This window comes from Oxyura jamaicensis, chromosome 5 (genome assembly GCF_011077185.1).
Source record: "Oxyura jamaicensis isolate SHBP4307 breed ruddy duck chromosome 5, BPBGC_Ojam_1.0, whole genome shotgun sequence".
Classification (NCBI taxonomy): domain Eukaryota; kingdom Metazoa; phylum Chordata; class Aves; order Anseriformes; family Anatidae; genus Oxyura; species Oxyura jamaicensis.
The window spans coordinates 18,390,015-18,415,741 of NC_048897.1; the positions used below are offsets into that span (position 1 = coordinate 18,390,015).

Here is a 25,727-nt window from a genome sequence, read left to right on the forward strand (position 1 = left end):
TTTAACATCCATCTGAACGAAAGACAACATTAATACACTAAAAAAAAAAAAAAAAGAGAAATTATTTCCAGAATCACCAGTCAACTCGTAATCATGCTGGATTTCTATGAGTTGTTTCAATAGTGCTTCATATGCTATCTTTGATGAGCCAACCCCATTGCATTTAGATCTTATTAGTAGGCTCGTGAAGGGGGGTGGCAGGAATCTCAATTGCTGCACTGAGAAAATCTGAGACAGAAGAGGAGATACCAAGCTGTGAATGAACTCTGAAAAAAAAGCAAAATGAATCAGTCTCTGTATCTCAAAGAGCAAGAGTAATCAAATTATGATTATTTGAAGTGAGCTGAACTTTTCACAATTCTGAGCTGTGCAATTGTCCCTAAATGTTCCTTTGCACACCAAGAAAAGCTCTTTTCAACTACCTTCTTCACTGTAGTAGTTGAATAGTAGTTGAACTTGAAGCACTCCCAGCTTCCCATCAGAAGGTTAACCACTTCCTTAGTATATGAATAAACTCTACTCTTAATCAGGACTTTTTTTTCCCCCTAGCCCTAAGAATACTTTATTTATAATTTGTAGGAGGTGTTTAGAGTTGCCTGGAAAAAGCAGATAAAACTAACTTTCCTGGCTGGCAAGAAGCTATACTCCCGTAACTCAAGTAGAAAAGAACTGTGTAATTTGGAGAAAAATCCTCCGATTTTGGAGGATAGGTAAGTAGATACAGCTCATTTGTTTCTAACAGATGGTGAAACCTGTATCCAAATTCACTAATCTCGTCAGTTATCATTGCTCCATTCAATATTTTGAATCACCACAGAACACTATTAACTTGACAATTTTGACATACTGATGCCTTCCCTAACAAGGTTACAAAAAGGAATTGAAAATGAGACCCTTAGAGACAATACTTATATCACAGTGATCCGTTCAGCACTAAGTTGTGGCTACCCTTCCATTTACGTTGTTAGAAGAGTGACAGAGGAATACAAATGAGAAGAGGGGAAGAGGGTTTAGCGTTTGGATTTTTGAGGTGACATTCCTTGGAGCAACGCTAAGTAGCTATATTGCAATCCCATCCACGTGGCATCAATGGACTATTTGTGGATATTAATTTACTTTTGGTTACAGCAAGTGGAGAAGAGAAACTCTGATCTCTTCCTACTTCCAGGTGCATGATCTTACTGTTGCAAAACTGTTGCAGAAAGTCATTAAAATGTGATTATACAGTCACTAGTTACATAAATGGAGTGATCAGTATGGATGCCTCGTTTTGTAAGCTACAAGAATTTTGAGCTTCAAGGTCTTTAAAAGCACTTTTAGTCCTCTATATTGAATAGAAAAACCTTTTAAAACGTTTTTTATTCTCTCTGCCTTTAAGACACTAAATCTGAATTTTCAGAAGCACCAATTAGACACAGTTTGAGTTGATTAAATGTTTTGACCAAATTGAGCTTCCAGAAATGGTGACCTTTGGAGACAATTAAATTCAATGCCCCTGAAAATTCAGAGCCATTGGTTTAAAACTGCAGTCAGTTAGCCATATTTTATCACTTATGACACAAGTTATGAAGCTAACGGCAAATCATTATTTTTCTGACAATGCATCATATCTAACTGATTAATATTAAACTGTACCTCACTTGAGGAGCCTTTTCAGATTAAAGCCAGAAATTTTACATTAAGCCTGATTCCCTTCCAATGAGTGAAGGCCAGCTGAATCCTGTGGGAACAACAAACCTCCCCTGGTTTGAATAATATGTCAAGACTATTCCTGTGCCACTGCTGTTGGCTGTAATACACATTAAGTGAAGGTGTTGCTAGCTACAGTACTAATACTAGCCCCAAACAGCTGGTGTTCAGAATTCCAGGCTTTTGACTTGCTTTCTGGATTTTGCAGGGGAGCAGTAGATTCCCCAGAACAGTCTCTATTTATGAGGAAAACCAAGTAGTGCCTGCATCAATTTAACCCTGCTTCCATCTGATACTTGACAGATGGAACAGTAGTTTTGGGAAATGAGAGCTGCATCATCAGTTTAAATGAAGTGCTTCACTAGCAGCAAATTAACTACTTATACCCATTTCACCTTACTTGTAGCAGAGCAGTGCAGACCTACAAAAGCCACTGGAAGTTACTATGCTGGCAATCCTCAGAAAATTTCTTCCTCCCCTTCCTTTTAGCCACTTAGCCATTGACCATAACCCCACCACTACAAACCAGGACAGAACACCCGAAGTTTACCTGACCTAGGTCATTTCTGCTAGCACCAGAGGCAGAAGGATAGGATAGGACTGAAACGTTCCCACAATGGTCACAATATTGTGAAGGACTACTCTGGTACTGAAAAAACATGGAATTTTCCTTAATAGCTTGGTGTATAAAATAGATTCCCTCACAAATGAGCTTCATGCACATAATAGAAATAAAAAGATAGTCATGGTAAGGGATAGATATACCTAGCAATTTTACACTATCATTATACTCAACAATCCCAGCAAGTTAGTACTTCTACGCTGTATCCCAGCAAAGCCTCTATTCCCTTTATCCTTCTCACACCTCATACAGTGTTACATTTTCTTGGATCCTGATAACAGCATCAAAGAAAGAAACCCGCAGAGAAGCAAGAATTTCCACCGTTAACGGAGTCTTGACAATGAGAAAAGCAGCTGATGGGGTTACCCTTCTTGCTGTGCTGCTGTTCTGGCATGCAATTATAGAGGCAGCTTCCTGTTTATCCCAAGATTATGGAGAACCTCAAGGCTCTTTAACCCCTTCTCCCTATAAAATTTCTTAGCAGACAAAAGGGTTTTGGAACACATTTTACCTGAAACTATCCTTTGTATCTTTTTAGTATTAATACAAATAGGGAAAATAGACAGAAATTCACTCACGTACCAACTTCAGTTCTATGTAAAGTCTAATACTGTACTTATAGCACTATGTGGATTATTTCACTCTTAAGAGATTTTTAAAAAAATATAAATATATTTAAATTCAATGTATTTTCTCTAGAAGACACAATAACAAACTAAAACCCACTGACAAAAACCTGAAGTCCAGTTTCCATTTTTAATTGCGTTTGGAGCGAAGATTGTATCTTAACTGATCTACACATTAATTGAATTGTTTCCTTATAAGACAAAGTGAATTGGCCTCAAATATGTTGAAAGTAATGTTCTGTATTTCCAGATTATTAAAATAGATCTCTGGAGACCAGTGGAAGCTTTGACAAATGCTTTGGAACTCTTAAAAAAAGAAAAAAAAATGCTAAAAATCTGGTTTAATTTGGTTAAATCTGACTGACTCTGGCAGCCCGCCAGCACAATACAGACATCTCACTCTGAGGATTCCTCTTTCCTGAGAGTTTCTTGGTAACAAACTGTAGTAGCATCAGAGTGCTTTAGGCCATTTTCTTTCCCACCACCAAGAACACCCTCTTTACCATGTTTTGGGCATACCTCTGGTCATGCCAAGGAAGAAAGTTGATTGCTGTCCCGGAAAGTGACAGCTGAAAGCAGGCTGTTTTCACCTGCATTCATTTAATCTTACAGCTTCCTCAGCCCAAGTCTGAGGTTCTAAACGTCATCTTCTCTAAGAGAGGCAGGGTTGTCCCTTACTATTCTCTTTCCTGTTTCTGAGCCCTACAGGAGGAGCAGGCTGCAGGCAGAAAACATGTACCTGTTATACACCATGCAGCACACCTACTTTGTAGGTGCAAATGCTGTAAGACTTCAGTGCTGAAGGATCAGCTGCATGTTATACACAGTGTACATCCACCGGTACAGTAAGGATGTTGTAAGCATTCCCTTAAACATGGAAAAAGTGGCGTGACCTACCCACCCAGGAACTTCAGCACTATTATTGCAAGGTATGATGTTTCACCACCACTATTTAGCTTTTTAATTGGAAAGATTTACTTTCATCAGATTAGGACCAGAAGAGGGTAGCTCTTGTCCATCAGATAGGTGTACAAGCTTCCACCCATTTAATTCACTCAAGGTCTTCAGTCAAGTTATAAGGCATCCTTTCCCTTCCCCTTTCATCATTTAAGGAAAAGACTTTAGAATTCAGATTTATCAAAGGTTATCAAGTCGTTCACACCTGGTTCTAAACCTGAAGAAATACAAAATACTTGCTAAGAAGCATTACCAATGAAATTATGCTGTAGCTATTTTGTATTTGGCATTACAAAGAACAATGCCACAATTCGAGTAAAATCCGTGTCCTTAAATGTGTGAGCACAGACTATCCCATACACACACAATTGCCCCCAACAAGCATTTTGCCTCGGAGTTAAAACTGAGGAAGAAGGCATGATAGCATCTAGACAGGAAATCTTCAGGGTTTCTATGACCTGACAGCTGCTACCACACCCAAACAATAACTTATCAACCCTTTTTAACATTTAAGCTGAGAAACTTTAAGATAATCAAAGTCTTAATGAGAATAGCAGAAGTATCAGAAAGCAGCTATTACAATTTGTGGGAGAATTCCTTTCTCTAGTGATGTGCTCTTATCAGAGGCAATGCCTTGCATCCTTAGTAATAGGTACTTCCTCTCTCTATTCCCTTTAACCTTTCCAGTCACGTGTATCATTCCATTTCACTTTGCTGCCCAAACAGAAGACTTAATCTAAATTTTGCATCTGTGTATAATTTCTATTAAGTATAAGCTATAGCACTATCAGAACTCTATCCATGTTTGTACTCTGAGAGCAAATGTGTGAAGAAAAGTGTTTTGGCATAACTCCCCTTCAAAATGAGAGCAACCTTAACCCGTGCAAGTTTTTAAATCACAAAATTGAGGTACAAAACAAAACAACAAAACAAATAAACAAAAAAACCTGCAGAAACAGTACAAAGCCAGCTACCTTGGAAAGGAAACACCAACTTTATCCATATTAGTTCATACGGAAAAAAAAATGGCATGAATACAAGTTAAAATGATAGAAACTTTATGGAAACAAACAAGAAACGTGTTTTTTTTTGTTGTTGTTGTTTAGTTTTTAAAGAAAGAAATAAACCTAACAACTTGATTTTCTCTCCCTCTCTCCCAGGAGCGATGAACAGTTTGCTGTCAGAAAGCTACTTACTAAGACCTACACAAAGGGTTTGGCACGGATAAAAGGAAAGTGCCGAGGCTGTCTTCTAACTCCCTTCCAGTTTATTTTAATCAAACCTAAATGCAATAGCAGAATGTACAACAGCTGCCGACACGGGCTCTGGCAAAATTTACAAATATGAGAGAGTTCTAGAGCCACGAGCATCAGCAAGCAAATACTGATTCAAGTATAAAAGCAGAAGTCAATTCAAACCAATAATGTTTACAATTTAAGAATAATAAACCCCCTTGAAATCATAATTTGGTTGCTATTGTAAGGGATGTGTAAACATTTTGGAAATTTTATTCAGCCAGTTATAATTAACTCCAAATGTCATTGTTCTTTCTGCCTGTACGATACAAAGCCAAGAAGTATTTTTAGTGATATGCATCTTAGAGATATTCCACGAAATTTGTTGATAAAGGGAGTGTATGTTATGGAAGATTTTAAATAACTGAGGCTACTGTATCATAAAACTACAATCTCTTTCCTCCTCTTTTCACTTTTTTTGTAATTATTCTATGTTTCCATTTATAACTGGAAATGTGGAAACAAAAGTTGGAGAAAAAAGGGATAAACATTTTCTTGAAATGCTCAACTTTTTTTCTGATAGTTATGAGGAAAAAAGGAAATTATTTTCAAAACTTGAAAGACAAAAAAAAAGAAGAAAAAAGAAAAATCTCCAACAGAAGCATAACGTCTCATTCATTTAAAATTCTGGTACCGGCATTGCATAAGCCCATTTTAGAACCCAGTCCAGTTAGCAGCACTTCATACTGCAAACTTATCTCTTAAGTTGTCGATTTGTTTAAAAACCTATGCAGTTGTGGGGGCACATCATTTAGCCTTCTAGGAAGTCATAAAATGCTGAGTAAAAAGCAGACTTGACTAGCCACTGAAAACTAAGCTAGGTAGAAAAAAAAAATAAAATTGTAAAACAGGTAGTGCCCCCACCATGGTTCCTCCCGGTTTTAGTAGGACAATGCTACATAGAATGATGAGATCTTGACAACGTCAAGACATCTGTGTTAATTCTGCAGTGGTGAGGCCAAGCAGACTTTCAAGATGTCACCTACCTTAACACTGGGAAGTCTAGCCCCACTTTGAATCAAATTAGATGTTATGTGTAAAGAAGGGTAATTATGCAAAATAATTTAATTCAGCATTACTAACGTTGCTGTTAACTTTATTTGCATCTTATCGTACCACTGCATGCTCTGACTTAAAAGAGTGGCATGCCATCACATCTCAAGAGAAAGAAATCACACAGCCTAAGACCAGGAGAGACACATCTTACCTCTGAGGTTTACGAATGTCCCAGAGTCCCACACCTTCCTTAGAGTTGGCAGTAGCCAGCAATCTGGGTTCTACCGGATTAAACATCACACTGTGGAAGGCTGACGGGTAGTGTGCCAAGCAGAAGGGCTCTGTTGAAAAAGTTGCGATTTCAGACATAAGAACAAACAAAGCATACAACTGTTTGATGCAATGAGTTTGGCAGCTTAATATGGAAACAGCATAACAAGATTTGAAGATATGGAGACATGTTCAAACCATTTCTAGAACTGACACATCCAAAGCAATATAAAAACCTGAAGTTTTAGAACCCACCCACACGTACTTCAATTTTGTCTAAATATGGAAAAGGACAGAAACTGGATTTCAAGACACCATTTGGCTTATGGAAGCTTATCAGAGTATAAAACTAGGCACTAGCAAAGGTTAAATATTTGAGTTTTCTTATGGTTCGTGACCAAATGGTTATCTAATAAGGGCCACATGCAGGACTTCTGAAGGCTTCCTAGCAAAGACCACGTCTGAGGCCTCCACAGCCACTGATGATCATCCAACCTGTAAAGGTATCAGCAGCTTCTTACACTGGAGGCATAGAGTGAGAGAAGCTTTCTTTTAGAGCTGAGTTCCATATGATCTACCATCCCTGAGGAAAAAGAGGCCTCTTAAAAGTGTTATTCAGCAAACGTGTAAGTATGCAAGAAAGGGGGCTTCTCTCACAAAAACATTAGCAGTCACCTTTTGCTATTCATACACACAGTTAAAAAGCAAAAGCAAAAACAAAACAAAAACATGCTCATCCAGGCTCTCTTCCTCTCATCTTGATTAGGATGAGACAAGCAAGACTGTGCTTGGCCTGCTACCCTGCCCTATTCATTCCATCACAACGTTGCCTCCATGAAGAATGGGAAAGAGCCTTGACTTTGTCATCCTCTGTATCTTTCTGCTAGCTTTATAGCTTTAGGTATAGCCTAAGTCTTTGTTGTGTGTATGTTTTGTGGCATGCTGCCATTCTGTCATGCAACTAGGAAACAAGATTATGCCAGACTTGCCATTCACCGTGTTGCTCACATGTCTGGGAGACTGCTACTACCCTTGTTTGGGACACTGTGTGCAGGCACTTTTAGCCCCACAAGCACCTCCAAAGGTACTTCGTTTTCTTTCCTCATATCCCTCATTAAGACATATAAAACATGTTTCAACAGACAACACTCCCAAATTCCCAACACCTGGAACTATCAAACTATTGAGACAGAATTCATACGTACCTGTCCTGCCCCCATCTGTTTCCTCCCCTTGCTCTATTACAAGCTTAAGGCAGGGACATTTCTTTTCAGTATTCATTTAGTAGACATCAAAACAATGGTCTCAGACCACAGCTGAAGCTCCCTGGCGCTATTAATTATCATAGGAGGTAGAGGTGAGGGGAAGAACAGGAGCAAACTTTTGTTCTGCCAGCCTGCTCAAAGACTTCAAGAGATTGCTGTTGGTTTTACAGCAGTCCCGAATAAGGTTTAATATCAAAACCGACCTACATTAGCATCATCAAATTGGATCCCTGCTGACAGGCTGCTAAAATGGCAGCCCCCACTGGAAAGCAATGGCATGCATTAGCTGAGTAGAGACTGAAACAACATGCGATTGCCAAATAAATGAGTTGGTTTGGTTATTTTAACTACACTTTAAATTTGTGCATACTTGCTTAGTAAAGTCATTGTCACTAATTAGTGGTGTCTTCCTTCACACTTGTATTATAAACAGCCCGGAATCATAGTGTTCTTCTAACATTTTGAAAGTTGTCTTTCAGTCTGTCAAATTAAAGACTGATTACAGCAGCCAAACTAATGAGGCACTAAGTCACTAATGAAAAATAGGGGGCTTACTTTTGTTATTATTCTTTATGCTCATTTCACAATTGTAGCTTTTAAACACCAGGGGATGAAAATGTTTCTCAAAGGAAAGTTCAACAGAATCTCTTCCATAAATTAAATGCAGGTTTATAAAAGCTACTGCTTACGTCACTCAGAGGAACACAGGGATGGACGTAATGCACTATTTTGAACCAGGAGCTTATTTACAAGATTCTAACACCAGCGTAACTATACTCACACTGGCATGCACAGTGTGCATTCCCATGACAACACCACTGCAGACAAGGAGATTACCCCAGTGGCAGGCATTTTCTTGTAGTAAATACTGGCAGGGCTCACCTCTAAATGCTGACCTGGGACTCCCATCCTAAATAAGTGTACAAAAGCTCTTTGTTTAAAATTCAGAGAACCCATGACACTACTTCAAAGAACCCCACATGTACCACAGCTAAACCTTCTTCATTCCATTTTCACTGGTGCAGACTTCTCATTCAAAGACTTTGTAACAGTAAGGCAGTAGCAAGGTTTAATGGCATCTTTTTATACGATTTTAGAAGCTTTGATAAGATTAGACATCAGCTCATGATACTGAACAAGTTCATACGGATGCATTTAAGCAGTGTCCATTTCCACCATCTCTTGACATCCAGTCAGCAAAAGGTAGCTCTCCTAACAGAGATCTTTATGGTGTAGAGTTCAGGAGAAGGCTGTAAGTGAACATTCTGCCATTTCTAATATGGAAGTAATATTTATTGTGTCTGGTCTAATCACTTGGATATTATGAAAACAGAAAAACAGGGATGAAATGAAACTTGGATTTACTAAAGATAGAATCGTCACATCAGATTAATTTGATCTTTTTCCATGATAAAAGTAGTGGAACTTATTATTCAGGGGAAATGTGGCAGATCTGATCAGGACTAATTTCACGTGTGGCATAGTATAAAGTTTAGCTACAGGCAGCTGGGATTAGCAAAGGGAGTTGGGAGTTGCATGGTAGGCAAGAAACTGGCTGAAGGGAAGACAATAGTTTCCTGTACTGAGCAGGACTAATGTCACTAATGAGTTTCTCAAGGACTGATCCAGAGAAAAGACATTACGGACATTTTCATTAAAGTCAGTTCCACACCTATACTGAACGTGTTTGCTGTTTTTTGGAATGTTTTATCATTTTAATAAAACTACCAGATGGGACAGAGATAAAGGATACCACATCTGCATAAGAGAATCAAAATTCACAGTAAGACTTAAGACTACTGAAATTTGAACGCAGTGCTATTATATTTAATTTTTATTTATACAAAGGCAATATGCCTGATGTAGCAAGGCATCTATAAGCAATCCACGTGGAGTATTCCGTGGGGGGTTCATCAAGACAGACCTAGTTCTGGTCATGCTCGTTCAGTAAGAGCCACCAGTGTTGTAAGGGCTATAAGACTAGTAAGTATGTCTTGTTTCAGCATTTGTTTCCTAGGCAAAAAGGGATAGAATTGCAATCTAGAAATGTTATCAAACTCACTAGGTATGGAAAAAAGCTAATTCAGTTAAGCTGCAACTTTGACCCATTAACGAATGTGTACAAATTGCAACCAACAACTTTACTGTAAGACCAACAGAACCTATGAATTGATGCAATTGCATTTAATCGGTTTACAAAAGAGATGCAACTGTTATCTCATATGGGATCTAAGTTTCCACATAAATGCAAGAAACCTTTTTTTTCTCTCATTTTGAGTCCACACTTCACAAGAGAACCAGAAAACATTATGCATAAGAACAATTATCAGTGTCACAGGGAAATACATAGTTCACTTTGGAAAGTTTTTTCAATCAAAATAGCTTCCTAAACTTCCAAAAAAAACCTTTTATCCCAGGCTATATACAAAAACAGTATTCTAAAAGAAACATCTAATCCACATTCTTAATTGGTTTAAAGTTTAGCAAGACGCTTTTATTGAAGAAACGTATCCCTCCACTGTTTCTTTAACTCAAGTTAAAACCTATTCCATACCAGGCTCTGTGCTACCCAGGGCTATATGCACGTACGTTATGAAGTAGTTTAAGAAAGTAACATAGAATGGTAAAGACCAGGGCTTGCTAATCACTCTCCACAAGAATTATGCATCCTTTTCACCCTTCTCCAACATTCCCCATTTTGTATGTCCAGATAAACATAGCTTTTGCATTCCCTGGCTTGCCCATATCCTAATTTTTTCCTAAAATAATTATCTTTCTATCTGGAGATCTTACCTCCATGGGAAGACTCTCGGATGTCCCAAATAAGAACACGGCCATCATCTGATGAACTGGCGAAGATGTTATCATTTACTGGGCTCACTGAAAGGCCATATACTGCATCTTCATGGGCAAACACATCCAACGTCTCAGTGCTGGGAGAAACACACACTATTATCCTTCCTTTTTTAATACTGCTTTAAAAAGCAAATACCTACAGCTTTATCTATGTGGTAATATTAATGACAATGTTAATGTATCTTTTTAACAAGCCCCTTGTATTTAATTGGAATAAAACAAACAGAAAAACCACACCACCAACAACCACATGTGTAGTGACCAAGATGCCATGCTACAGTTACGCCTGGTAGGAGGTAATGGGAAAGGGAAAGAGGTCTGGGGACCTGGGGACCAAGTTACAGTACTTAGTCTGAAAAGGAAAACAAGACCTAAGTAGATTCATTAATACAGGCTTCTTTACATTCAGTTGAAGCTCACAAAAGAACAACATTCCATCTGGCTATTTTTTAGGTTTTCTTGGTTCTCCAGGTACTCCGTGACAAACCAGACCTACAATTTTGCTTCTCCCCCCACCCCCCCATACTAAAAGCAGCAAAAGAAAACAAAATAAAAATAAGTCCCTTAAGTGTCTAGGCTTCAGACATGGCACAGCGACAAAAAAATAAAAATCACCCGCACTACTCCACTCTTTTCCCAACCTTTTAGATCACCTTAGTTAGGCAGAAAGAGTGGCATGGAAAGCCCAGTAGTTGAAATATTAAAATTGAGATTTTAATATTGTTCTACTCCTTTGGTAAAACCCTTTAAATAACATTTAAATTTCCCTAAAGAAATAAACCGTCATTGCTTAAATCTGTAACAGTACAGACCAAAATTTTACATTTTAATTTTCTACTTCAAAAGTAAGAAGCTCCAAAGACATGGTATGCTATCTGGAGAACTACAATCAAATACATTACCATTACTATATGAATTAGATTTTGAATAACAGCCTAATCTTGGTTAATCAAAGCCCAATTCTCAGCTATTTTGCAAGTTTGTTTTAAATAAAAAAGTTTTAGAATAAGTATGTTTCACATCAGCATGGAGAATCAAGAAGCTGCAAGCCCAAGTTTTAAAAGGTACTTAGGTGGCCAAGCACCAGTTATCTTAAATACACCTACGTGAGTGTTTTGGGGAAACAACAACAAAAAAAAGGCAAACAAAAATACCACACGAAACAGAGCCTGAAAGTGCCAGAATAATCTGGCTCTGAATCTTCCCAAAACCTAATATGCTGCCTGCAGGACAGCATATGTATTTAATAATCCCTTACTTTCCCAAGATCAAAATGATGCAGAGACCAAGTACTTTAAAAGATAAATAAATGGGGTGATGGGGAATACTTCACTCCAGATATGAGTTTAGATAAATAAAAAACATGTTTCAGGATTAAATCAGACTGTTCTCTTCTCCCAGACCATTAAGTTAAAACAAAATTGCCTCCAATGACTTGTTATTAAGGGAGTTCATGAAGCAGTGGAAACAAACTGTGTATTTACCTTTCAACATCATGGAGTATAACTTGCTCATCATTGCCTGTAAAGAATAATATAAACACTTAACATCGTGTTCCAATGGTTAAAAAAACAACAACAAAAACACAGTAAAAAAATAAAAACCAATATATATGCATATATATTTTAAATTTAAAATTTCTATTTTGAAAACACAACTGAAAACAGAAAAGACCAGCTCTGTTGCCAGGCGATCAGCCCTGTACTCAGTTTCATGAAACGTTCCATGTGACATTTCCAAATGCACCAATCCATTCCACCTTCTCCTGGTCAACAGGTAACTTCTACTGAACTGTTACTGATCATTCCTTGTTCAGTTTGAGCTTCAGTTTTGGGACATTTGCAGTAAAGAGAAGAATATACTACAAAGCAGCAGAACACCTCTAACTCTCACACGAATGAATGCATCTTTCTTCCTGCTCAGATAATGCTTCCTACGATAATCGAGGGTTAAAAAAGGGTGCCACAAGCAAAATGCATTGGGCTCACATGCCAAATGATGCCAGTTCATGCTGTCACCCTTCAGAGTTTTGCAACTATTGAGAAGGTACAAATGTGACAGTGAAGGTGTAATTTCTTTTGTGTTAACAAAACCCAAACAATCATGTCAGTTTTCTTTGATCACAACCATTGACTACAATGGAAACTAGCCACGTGTATGCAGACTAAGAGGATCACAGCTACAAATTCCACTGTCTTCTTCAGAGTTCTTCAAGCTATAGCAACAGAATATATAATATTCAGTGCAGAAACCAAAAAATAATTTACATAATTGGGCACCTCTTGGTCAGAAATATTTAGGGAGACAAATTCATATTTTATTCAGAAGAAAACAAACAGAAAGCCCAAAGTCCTATTTTTATGCTCAATATATCTTGGTAGTTGTGGTATCAAGCTGTGAAGCTTTTCCAGTGTTCTCCAAAGCCAGAGGTTTAGAAGGAGCAAAATTTCTCCTGCTATGAGTTTTAACTGTCCATATGACTCAGTTTCCGTTTATCCTGTATTCATTTCAATTTGTTTGTTCCAACAGAAGAAATATAAGAAAGTTTCTCTTTGACTAATGAAGTGCGAGATTTTCTACATCCACTTGCTCTTTGCATAGGCTCCCAGTTAAATTGTGCCAGCCTTAGATTACTGCAGTATCTCATCTTTTCCATGGTACAATAAACGAGTCACTCGTGTAAGTGTCCTTTGATCATTAATTGCAATGGAAACTGTCCATTATACATTACAGGCAATGTTTATACCTAGTAAAACTATACTAGTGCCTGTGTATTTCACCCATGAAAAACGTAGCCTAGTCTCTCCAGTGATGAAATTTCCCTTCAATGACAGGAAGATGAGGAGCAGGAATCACTGTGCCTCCCCCTCCCTACAGTATGGACAGGAGAATCATTCTAGCTGCCTGGCTTCAGGCCTCCAGCCATCACAGGATCAACCTTCCCTTCCATCATGAGCTCCAAAATGGGAAAAAAAAATGAAAGAAAAGAAAGGGGGGCATGGAATAGCCACTGCTTCTCTGTGTTTTGTGCGTGGAAGGAGAAGGTAGTGACAAAGCATAACCACAAACTGCTCAATTGCTTCTGGTAAGGATTCACCCCTGCAGGAAATGTCACTGCTCTTCAGACTAGTAGAAGGGTAATAGTATTCCTAAGGAATAGGAACTTCCTTGGTATTTTGAGATTTCTTCCCCCCTCCTCCAAACCCCCACCCCGAGATCACATGCAAACCACTATCCACTCAGTTCCTACCTTCCGTTTTAGAATTGGCTCTATGTGGTGCATGTCATACATGCACTCTTTGACATCAAGGAGGTTTGAAATTACTTGGATGGAATTCAATTTATGCTGAACTGGAAATCTCCACTGCTATCAAGACCTGCCTTACAGAAACGTCCTCAAATCCTAAGTCATTAGCTGCTGGCGGTTTTGTTTACAGAACAAATGAGGTTCTGTGCCCCTTATGCTAGTTTCCACACTTAAAACCTAAAAACTTAAAAATTAAAGCATTGCAACTTCTACGTTTTGAATGCAACTCCAACTGAATTTATTGAACAGAGGGGAAATCAACAGATCTTAGTACTCGCACTTCTTTCAGACCTTCTGAGGATCTCCAAGAACGCTGTTGAGTGATTAAATATAGTTAGCCCCATTTTACTGGAAGAGAGATGACAGATGGTACATCTAAGCCATGCAGCAAAGTGACTTTTTACGAAGGATCCAAGAGTCAGCCTCACAGCCCCAGCAGATGAGCTCTGTGAATCTTGGTGGAACAGATGAATAAGTTCCTGACTCCTCCAATGGAAATAATTTCTGGCAGAGGCACAGCCTGCGTATGTGGACCAGAGGAGGAGAAAGAGATAAGAACGGCCAGTTTGTCTGTGCATCAGCTGTCGCAGCTCATCGAACCTGGCATCTTAGCAAAAATACACTATAATCAATGATACAAATCTATAACTGCAGGTGTTAATTGCAGTGGCAAGGTACAGCAAAAACATTCTGCTGCTCTTCCTGTGATAACTGTAGCCTCTGACAGCATGGCCCAATGGACAGAGGGTTGAGTTGGAAATGGCAAGCACCATCACAGCTGCTCCAGCAAGATTTAGCACAGTTCATCTGTCAGTTCAGCCCTTGAATATTCATGTAAGTTTCCATTTGTCTAAATTCAAGCTAAAGCAGAACAGACTTCAGCCCAAAATTTCACTGGAATAACTACAGGCCTCAGATAGAAACATTTATTCTGTAGAAAGTGTGGATTGCTGTCTCTCTCATAAAATAAACAGCAGTCTCAAGAATCAGAAGACAGACATCAGTATTCAACATTCTTGTATTTTTTTTTCTCCAAATCATCTTTCAGTATATCCAAATAATTTCAACCGTGAAATCTGACACTATCTAAAGCTTTGCTATGTCTTTCCCCCACCCCAAGGGACATTATGATTTTAATACAGCATTAAAGCATGGAAAGTTTCCACCATTCCCATGTCCTTAGAACCAGTTTACAGCATTGATTCACAAATCTCGGTAACGAAGCAGTGAAAGGCTCTGACCAAGTGGTCTCATAATGCTCTACAATGAATCTAGCTGTGTGTTAACTGACATACTGATGAAAGATACAAATTCCTATCCTGATAATCAGATCAGACATAGAAATAAAGTATGGCAGAAAAGGACAATGACTGCATTTCAACAGTCTTGTAAGCAAAACCTCTCGTCTTCCTTCTCCTCTCAATTCAATTCTAGCACAAGTAGGGGCAGGACTGGACTGAGGATTCTCATGGTAGTTTATGACACAATGCCCTTACACCAGGATTTGGAAAAAAAAAAAAAGCACAATGAGACTGAGTATGTTGTGCTGCTAAAGAATTCCCTGTTCCAAAAGAACCTTCATGTGCTGATTAAGGTCAGCTCCAGATCCCTAGGGGATTATGGAAAAGACTGTTCATATGGGGTAGGATGTCACTCATGGCTTCTACTCTAAGGCAATCACAGTTCAGACTCCTGTGAATCAGGGTGCTCTTCCTTACCTCCAGAGAACACCTTCGTATTGCCACTGTTGAAAGCTAGGCAAAAGATATTGGAGTGATGTTCCCCTTTCAGCTGAACTGGTTTGACTCTTGAGTGGATGGCTTCTTCCATATGCCAAAGTAAGACCCGGCGGTCATCACCTCCTAGCGGAGAGGAAGGAAAACTTGTGTTACTGCTGGAGTCACATGTAAATTGATGACAGACAAATTATTTCATTCTGCAGTTACTCAAAACAAAACAAAAAAATAATTAGCGTAAAAATTGTTGTACCTCACAATGGTTTGGATACTTGGACAAGTATTTACATAAAGATGCCACGCAGTCAGGTATTCAATTAATATTAATGATAACAGAGATCAGCAGGAAGAGTTTGGAATAAAAACCTGCTGTTCTGCCAATACGTACTGACAACCTATAGCAACCTGGAGACTCAGAATTTTGCTGGCACATAAAATTCTGTAGCAAGCTGTAAATGAATGACATGCCAAAGTAACATATGCATGTTGGCAAAAATACTTCTGCACCAAATCCCCGTTCACAGCATTGCTTATGTTATTCATGAGACAAGAACCTTCCCCCCCAACCAACAGCTGTATCTCCACTAGCAGTCTTTGCAAAGCCTGTTCATAGCACGTGTTAGTTACAGGACTGATGTATGGGCATAAAAAGACGTTGCTGAAGACTCCTGAAAGCTTCAGTATAGACGGTTATGCCATGCTTCTAGATCTGTAAAGGTTAAAATATACATTTCTGAGGTGAACCTACTGACAAAGAGGATAACTGCAGAAAAGAAGTTCAAATCTCTCTCATTTTATAGTTTTCTGTAACAGAATTTGTTTTTTTTGTAATAGTTTGCCTAGTCGCAGTTCTCAATTCAGAACTCTGTGCACAAATATATTTAAGTGCCTCCTACTCTATATGGGGAAGAATCAGGAATAAAAGAAATATTAGACAATGTTTATGTTTAATTGCATTAAACAACAGTTTGCCGGGAAGGGAGAAAATCTTCCAAACTTTTCCAAAAATCTTTGATTTTTTTTCCAAGACTGTGTTGTATTTGCTAGTACTCTCAACATCAAGTTTGGATGCCTTGTAAAATTCAAATAAAGATTTTTCAACTGAGAATCAAAATGTTGTTGGTATCTCTCTTTAATAACAAATGAAAGAGAATGGCATCACAAGTCAGAAGTGCCACCAGAAACCTGCTCGTTTCAGTTAAAGCATTGCACTGCTTCTTTGCACAATCAAAAGCACAACCTGTGTCTTCGGAGCTCCTACCCTGAAGGAAAAATCATGAAACAGAGACAAAAGGAAACTGAAATTAATTGGTCTATGTTTTCCTTCAAGAAGGGGTAAATGCACAAGTGGAACGCATTGTTACTCTTAATCAGATTTCTTTACAATTTTCACATAATACAACGCTATCAGGAAGTTTTTCCATGGAACTGAGTTATGTCCAACATCCCTTAAGTTAATGATCTCCCAGCCTTTAAGTCTCTTAAGAGATTTTAACCCAATCACTTTAATAGACAGCACAGGTCCATCATGTTATACTTATCCATGTTCTGTGAAATTAATAGCACGTATTCCTCCTTCTGATTTTGTACTTTACAGAGCAAACAAGTAATGCATGATAAAGAGATCTGTAATGCGTTTGGCAACTACCGAAAACAAGAGTCAAACGGGATGGCTCCAGGAAAACTCAGCACTTGTAGTTAACCGAACTGAAAGGAGCTTGGATTCCTTTCTGTCCAGAAAAATGAAAGAAAGTTCCTATTTGCATCCTGGTGATTACAGATGAGTAGTAAGGGGACACTGAAACAGACGACTGGTGAAATATATGACCACTCTAGTCACACTAAAATAAAGAAGTGATCCTCACACTTAAAGGAGTCACTTTCTGAAGCTGTCAACAGCCAGGTCTTAATGTTATCACTCCCTGGCAAATGATTTAATAGACACTTGAGGCTGGTGAACACCAGCATTGCTCCCACTATACCACATCTTTCAAAACTTCTGCAAAAGACTTTTCAGAGCAAAACACATTAACACAGTGTTATTAATTGTTACCACAGCAAGTCAATTTGCAAAAACACTGCTTTCAGTCTGCACATCCTCCTGCCTGACAGCACTGCTATCTAAGGGTTTCACTTCAACAGCAAATCCTTTTTCACTGTTACTACCTACCTGGTCCAGACACAAGAACAATGAAGATCACCAGAGACAACAACCCTGGCTGTAGTTTCCAACGTGCATACAGCACAGCAGGAGACGAAGAAACTGAAGCCCGCGCAGAAAAGCCTTTGCCATTGTGAAAAGATGCCACAACTTTTTTATTATTATTATTATTACTTTTTAAAAAGTTCCTATTTCTTAGTGCCTGTTTCCTGTGCCTCCTAACTGTTCCTAATGAATCTCTGCTCCCTGACAGAGATCTCCACGACACTTTGGTACAAAGGGCCCCCCTACTGCCCAGCAGTCCGAGAACGGCATTGCCTTTGCAGTGGCACACTTTTCACAGCTTAGGAGCTTAAACGCGCTCTACACACATGCAATTCTGTTCCTTCTCCATCTCCAGATTGTCTTGCACATGCTTGTCTTTGAGAACGTCTACACCTCTGTTTCGTGCCTCAGTTTCATTCCCCTTGTACCCCGCTAAGACAAAAAAGCTTAATAAAATGAAAATGTTAACCGGGTTGGAAGTGTGTTCCCTTCGGCCTCCAATCCAGCTATCCCAGAAACACTTTGATTTGAGGCCAGTTCCATCAGAACCAAAAATTTGTTAGAACGTGAAGAAAGGAAGGAAGGGGGCACACAGATAGAGGGACAGGTACACAGGGAAACGGCAAAGAAAACTTGAAGACACGGAAGGAGATGGTTCCGTCACAAGGAACTGCAATTCCTCAGACACAACGTGCATGCACGTTATCCAACATAAGATACAAGCCTGGGAAGTACTGGAAACTTCAGGCCTACAGTGTTTGTCCTGTACAAACGCTGGTCAGCAACTGCAGAACAGTTAAGATGCCTTCTGTTCATAGTGGACTTCCTGTGCACGTTCACCAACTCTGCAGCACATGAAGCAGAAGCACTCAGCACTTTCAAGAAGCACCAGACCTGCTACATAAAACTGTGACAACTCTGCAACACTCCCCCAGAGAGACCACCTGTGCGTGGCTACATGACACAGTGCGACACACCAACAGCAACAGGCTTACTACACTGAGAAACCTACACATATGGCCTCATCTGAAAGCACCTTAGCCACCAGGGCTCTGGTGGGTGCCTGGAAAACATTAACATCAATTTTCAAAGCAGTGCTATTGCAAAATCTTGAACTACACAAAATCCAAATGCAATCTACTTACAGGTTTAGAATGGTGGCTGCAGTCACTTTCGGGTATATCCCAGCACTGCTTTATTAGCTTTCGACACCATTAATAATGTTTGAACAAATATCAGAAGTTTGCTAATGAAGAGAATTACACGTATTTGCATATATATATATGGATCATTTTACAGATTTTGGGATCTTTTAGCACTCCTAAACCAAGACAGTTAAGAGCATATTGGAACCTCTTTCCTCCCGGGCTACACAGTGGCTCACTGAAACCCCAAATCATTTAAACTGTGAAAGTTACCTGGGACAGTATAACTTCAGAAGTGTCAGAACTAGTTAGTTTGACATCTACAAAGTGGGAGAAGCTTCACTTCCACCTGACTTCACTAACCCTGTCCAGCATTGCATAACCAACTGTTTGAAAAGGGAAAGTCTGTGTGACCCAGGTCAGACTCAGGCAGTGCCATGCCACGGTTACTTTTCAGAATGGAACCACATTTAAAAAGACTTACTCAACTACTCCAGTGTTCATATTGTTGAAACCTGCTACTACATGTAAAATGAATGTCAGACAGGAAGAGAACTCAGGCCAAAGAAATATTTGTGGTCAGAGAAGCTGGAAACTTTATCACCTTTCCATATTACTCTTTATGTAGAAAATTTTTTAAAAATTAAATAACAAGAACACATGGATGAAAATGCAAATACACACACGTTTCTTCTCCTACCCCAAACCACTGGAATACTTTGTTAATGCTTAGGGCCTTCTGGCTAATGTTGATGAGAGACGGGCAAGATTAAGGAATCCTACCCAGAGGATGCTCAACACAACATACCTAAAAAGAAAGCTTCTGTTTCAAATCCTGAGATAATTAACCCGAAGAAGGCAAAGTAAACAAACACTGCTTGCCCACTTCAGAATGCTTTGTGCTTCCTGCATACCCCAAGAGTTTTGGGAAAAGTAAGAAGGGGTTCCCCCCCCCCCAAAAAAAAAAAAAAATGTTTTTTGTTTTTAAGTAGCACAGATAAATGATACGGGTAGAACACTGTCTCTACCATTTCTAAACCAAAGCACTCCAGGTTTGCCCCACTTTTGGGCTACTATCTCCCTTAAACATTCCCTGTTCTGATTACCTTCAAAACAGGTAATCAATACATTTGCACACAATTAACTCTGGAGGAGGATCCTACCCCACAAGTGGTCTCTCTGAATTGATTCAGTACAGCTCTCCTCTAATGGTTTGAAGAGGGCCAGCACATACCTTTGTCAAAAGCAGATCTAGCCTAAGCTGTATCTGCATAGCTCATGAACCACACTTCAGCTCGTGTGTGCAGGAAGAAGCATTTCAAAATCATACCAGTGAGCACTTAAAAACTGCAGTTTAAGTGCATTAACCTTATCAGCTGCGGATAAAGCTCAAAACCACTACACCTCTGTCTCCAATAGACCTCTTAGGCCCCATCATTGCAGACAACACTTCTAAATCATAACCTACGATTACTCTTATTGCTTGCATCTACTCAAGAAGCTGTAAGAATCACAGTGAGCAGGGAAGGCATTTCAAAAAGTCGATCAGTTAGTTGATCCTGGCCATGGACAGAATGGCAGACCACCTGAACTACTCCCACCAGAGTATTTATGTGTTTAGTTTGTTCTTAAAGAAACTCCACTAAGGTAGATTTCACACCCTCCTTAGGCAGCCTATTTCAGTGCTTCATTATCCTTGCCATTAGGCAGATTATCCTAATATCTAGCCCGAGGGTGCAGTTTGACGTTACACATAATCCCACTGCCCCTTGCCATGTGCTCCTTGCTATTCTCCCTCCTGTCACATTCAGTGGAGATGCAGGCAGCAGGAAAACACGTTGAAGAAGTTGACCCCACGGAAAAATCAGACCTCAAACAACTTCTCCCTATTCCTCCTAGACCCCTCAGTCATACCAGTTTATGACTTTAAGCTATCCAAGTGCCACATTACAAACAAGGGAGAGGAGAAAAAAGTGAACGAACTACAGGACGAATGGGAGGGGAATAAAGGCTGCCCTTTTTGGAGGCAGACACAAGTTACAGCACATTAGGTAAGATCAAACTGCACCCTACAATTTAAGACCATTTTCTTGTCCTATTCCCAATGGACAAAGAAGAGTTTACAACTTTATGTAACAAATGATTAAAGACACTTTGAAGACTTGCCTGTCTACTCAGATTTTCTCTCTGTAGCCTGAACAGACCCCTTCTTTCCAGGCCTTTATTTTACTAGACTTCCAATTGTTCTGCACAGTCTCCTCTGAATTTTCTCTAGTTAGGCCACATCTTTTCCAAAATTTGTGCCCACAATGGAGCACAGTGCTCTTTTTGAGGCCTCAACAGCGCCAAATAGAGCAGAAGGCTTACTTCACATGCTTTATCAAATCTGATGTTATTTATGCTGTGATCTACTATCACCTCTGGATTCTCTTCTGCATGACTGCTGTCTAGTCTCCATACTGCAGCTGTAGAGTTGACCATTTTGAAACCATTTGCACTTGTCCCTATCAAGCTGCAGGACATTTTTTTCCAGGTAATGTCTCTAATTTTAAATTCAGCTTCTATCCTCTGAAATTATTGCCACCTTTCCTGGTATCATCTTTACTTTTTTAAAATTTCTCAGACACTAATAAAAATATCACGTAATAAGTGGACCTGTGGCCCCTTCTCACCCAGAATTCTACTCGACACAAAAAGGCTAAGATCAGGACTATCCCTCCTTAAATCATACTTGATACACAATTCCCTTAATTCAGAAGTAATATTCCACCACCTTTGCTAAAGTCACATCATCCTGCTGTCCTCTTAGATTTACCTGACAACCAAACGACAGGCGAATTACCAGCACTTCTTGCATCCCTACAAATTTACAATCATAGAAGAGCCATCTATTTCTGCGTTATCTGGCAACGGAGCAAAGAGGTAGAGAGTCAGAGAAAAAGAACATATGCATGGATTAAGCAAGCCTCAGATTACAGTATTTCCCAGAAGTTATCTTGAAAGTACAGTTTGGGGGGGGGGGGGGGCGGGGAGGGGGAGGTTCTGATAAAGATACTCATGTTTCTAAGAGATAGCACACATGAAAAATGACAGATAGACAAATAGGAAAAGTCATCCACCAAACTTGAGGATGGGAACAAGGAATGCTATTAGGCAGAATAAATAAAGACGATTTTTCAGAAGTTAAATTGCAGAAGGAGATGCTTGGCATATCTGAGGGAAGAAGTCAGCTGCTTATCATTGCATATGGAATTTCACTTCCATGCACTTACAGTTGTGTTTCTCAAACTGCTAACAGAAAAATACCACCACCTAGCACATAAAAAGTTGCAAAGAGGCATTTTGTCCAATGAAAACTTCCAACTCCATCCAGCAGCTAGTTTTAACTCATCTCAGCCTCATCCCTTGTGTCATTCTACAGATAGCTCTTTTCTACTTGTCCCACTGCACTGTCTCTTCAGTATGCACTTCCTCCTTTCATTTCTCTTAACTTTCTTTAACTCATTTCCTTATGCCTGCCCCTTCTTCTAGAGGTCTTGCCCCAAAACATGAACGTATCTCTCTTTCTCTCCCTCTGAAAAGTAACACTGTTAAGCCCACGCAGGCATAGCAAAAGCCCAGACAGGCAGATCCCCAACCCAATTTGTTCATCAGCCTCCCCCCCCTTTTTTTTTCTTTTTAATAGTGACTGAAATGGTCAAATGGCTGCAGAACACAGAAATATTGTAAACAAAACAACAATAAATGAAAAAAAAAATCTTTAAAATGATGGTTAGGAACAAAATTAGTTACTATTAAAGGTGTAATCTCTAACACAAGATTTAATGAGGTTAGGAAGTTTTAAACATGCTTTCAAAGGGCTTGATGAGGCTTGTCTACACCTAAGCTCTCTCCAAAATCCTAACAGGAAAACTATCTGGAGCTGTAACGTAAACCCTGTTTAAGCACTTAGAAATGTTTACTAAAACAGTAGTAATCATTAGCCTTACAGACATTTTTGGGAGATATGGCCAAAACCAAACCAAAACAAAAACAACAAAAATCCACACCAGAAAAAAAGGGGACACACACCCAGAAAAAGCATTCCAGCCAATGCTGATGAGAACAGCACTAACTCGGATGCAGGCTTGAATTTAAATGGGATCAGTATAGGCAGTATGAATGTACTGTATCAGCTGTAGTTAAAACAGCTCTAACAAGGTCTAACTCCTTAACAAGTCAATTAGCCGAGGCAGACTTCTCACTGTTAATATACATATTCCTGAAAACTGAACAACTGAAAAACTGCTTGCACTCTTCCTTTTCACACACTCCGATATCCCTGTTAACTCTCTTAGCTGCTACAAGCGCAGATGGAAGTATCTAACATCTCATCCTTACCTCAGCACACTGACTATTTTGAGGGAAGAGAGACCCACATGCCATCTATTCTAAGGCTCTATCCACATTTGGAAGTCTTTTGAAGCAACTCTTCTACAAAACCTTCAGATTACAGTCAGCTTACGCCCCTCCTTTATCTTTCATCTGAGCTCCCCTTCTCACTGCTTTTTCTCAGTGTTTCAAGATTAAGCATGACCTTAAAAAAGTAGTGTTTTGAGTGTAACCTTAATGAAGTCTGTACTTATAATGGCATCAAAATTAACAGAGCATCCATAAATCTTTTGCCTTTTACCTTCTTATTCTTGAATGAAGAACAAAGCACCTGCCTGTTGTTGCTGTATCACATACATCTTTCTAGATCTTGTGGTCAGAGACAATGTAAAACTTTGTTTAGAAGTTACCATAATTAGATCTTTTCATTTTCTCAGGGCATCAATACGAGGTCAGACTTAAGGTGGTCTGTTCTTAATTATCCCAAATTTGTGCGCTGCTAACACATGTAACTTAAACACCCAGTCCACACCCATCCACCCCCCTGCCTTGTATTTTTTTTTAACTAATAGAACATTCACTTGCTGCTTAGTCACCTTATGAATTTAGGAGGGTACAACTCTAGCACCATCTCCTACATACTGAGTAAGTGCTTAGCCCCTGTAAACACTCTGTGGCTTTAAAAAACGATAGGAAAATGTGAAATAGACATGGTTTGAAAGCCTTCCTTTTCCACATATCCACTTGGTACGAAATCTGCCTCTATTCTCCCACTGCGCCTACCTTGACTCAGGCAGTTGGACAAAATTAATTCCTGAAGTCCCTTCCAGCCCTCAATTTTTTTCTACTTCTACCTAAAGAATGGATGTCAATGTAGGGAAGTGCACCAGTGATGTGACAAGGCCCAGAACATCTCCTCCCTTCCCTGAGCAAGGACAGAAACTTCTGAGGGTGCTTCCATCACTTATGATGAAAAAATAAGAAAACCAAGGCGAGATGCACTTGAGCTCTCTGTAGCACTTTGGAAGTAGAAATGCATAGCTCTGCCTACTTCTGGAGAAGGCCTGGTACAAGCAGGATGCCGAATGGAGAACACCTGAGAACTTCCGAACAGAAGCACCAGCCCTCCTCCAACACGCAACCATGCGTGTATATGCACGTGTATGTATATTCGCAAGACAAATGGATGTGTACCTTGAAAGCTGTGTGTGCATAGATATAAAAACCCCTGAGAGCAAAGCTACAATCCTCCAGGGAGGCTTATTCTGGACATTACTGGACTTACGCTTCAAAGTTTCTTCAGATAAGAAAGTTATAATTAGGGAGGTCTCGGCGTACCAGCTTCCGCTCTCTAAGAGTATGATTTAGTGGTTTTATCCCACCCTTGCTGAAAATAAATAACCGAGCAGCCATAACAACTTTTTTTTGGTGTGCGTGTACTGAAGCCCCGCGTTATTTCGGGAGCTATCACCGCCGCCGAGCCCCAGCAGCCGGGGCGCCCATGCAGGGCGCAGCCCCCCGCTGCCGGCAGCCCCGGGCGCTGAGCGAGGCCGTGGCCCCGCCGCACAGGGCGACACCGCTCCCAACACTGCTGCCGAGGCCTCACGCCCCGGGGCCGGGCGATGCCGGGGGACCGGGCTCTCCCGGGGCGGGAGGCAGGCAGGGAGCTTCTCCTCCCGCCCCCTTCCCCCGAGGCCCACGGCCTCCCCCCGCGGCCTGCCGCGGGCGCAGCGGCCGGGCCGGCGCCCCGCAGGGCTGTGCCCGCTCGGCAGCGGGGTCCCCGGGCCGGGCCGGAGGGCAGGGGAGCACCGCGGCCCCCCGAGGGCCTCGCCGAGGCCGGGCTGTGCCCCCGATCCCCCGGCCCGTCGCTCCCAGCAGCCCGGGGGGAGCGCGGCCTGCAGCGCCCGGCCAGGCCCCGGCCTCAAGTTGCCTCCTTTCCCCGGCGAGCCCGGGGGCGGGGAAGGAGGCAGAGGCACCTGCGCCAAACGCTGCTGGGGAGGGAGAGGGGGGAGGCGGGCAGCCGGCTGCCGGGCCCCGCGGCCCCTCCCGGCGGGGGGAAAGGCTCGGCACCCCTCTCCCCCTCTCCTCGGTGTCGCAGCCTGTGTCGAGCCCCTGCCTCCCTGCTACCTGACAGCATCCTCCCCCGGCCTCCCCCTGCCCCAGGCGGGCAGCAGCGGGAAGCCTTAACCCCCCCCCCCCACCCCCATCACCGCGGAAATAATCCCCCTCTCTTCCCCCGAAGCATCCTGCTAGGGGAGGAAGGGGGAGAGGAGGAACAAAACAACTCCCCCTCCTCCTCTCCCCCCCCGAAGCCGGGTGCCCAGCCCCCCGGGACACGCCGCCCCCTCCCCATGCCCCCGGCCGGGCTCAGCCCCCCCCGGCCCCC

At 40.8% G+C, this 25,727-nt stretch overlaps 1 protein-coding gene across 2 annotated transcripts in view; it reads right to left on the reverse strand.

Annotated features, from left to right (window-relative positions):
* The window catches only part of DCAF5 (DDB1 and CUL4 associated factor 5), a 68,983-nt gene that overhangs the window by 42,275 nt on the left and 981 nt on the right, over positions 1-25,727 (reverse strand). Inside the window, exons 1-5 of one of the 2 annotated variants that reach the window (XM_035327881.1) lie at positions 22,362-24,735; positions 15,602-15,745; positions 12,061-12,097; positions 10,514-10,653; positions 6,397-6,526 (exon numbers count right to left, since the gene is read on the reverse strand). In XM_035327881.1, the coding sequence (XP_035183772.1) occupies positions 6,397-6,526; positions 10,514-10,653; positions 12,061-12,097; positions 15,602-15,713 (419 nt within the window). In that variant the 5' untranslated portion in view covers positions 15,714-15,745; positions 22,362-24,735. Of the gene's footprint in view, positions 1-6,396; positions 6,527-10,513; positions 10,654-12,060; positions 12,098-15,601; positions 15,746-22,361; positions 24,736-25,727 lie in introns of those variants that run through there. The other variant, XM_035327880.1, reaches the window with a different exon arrangement.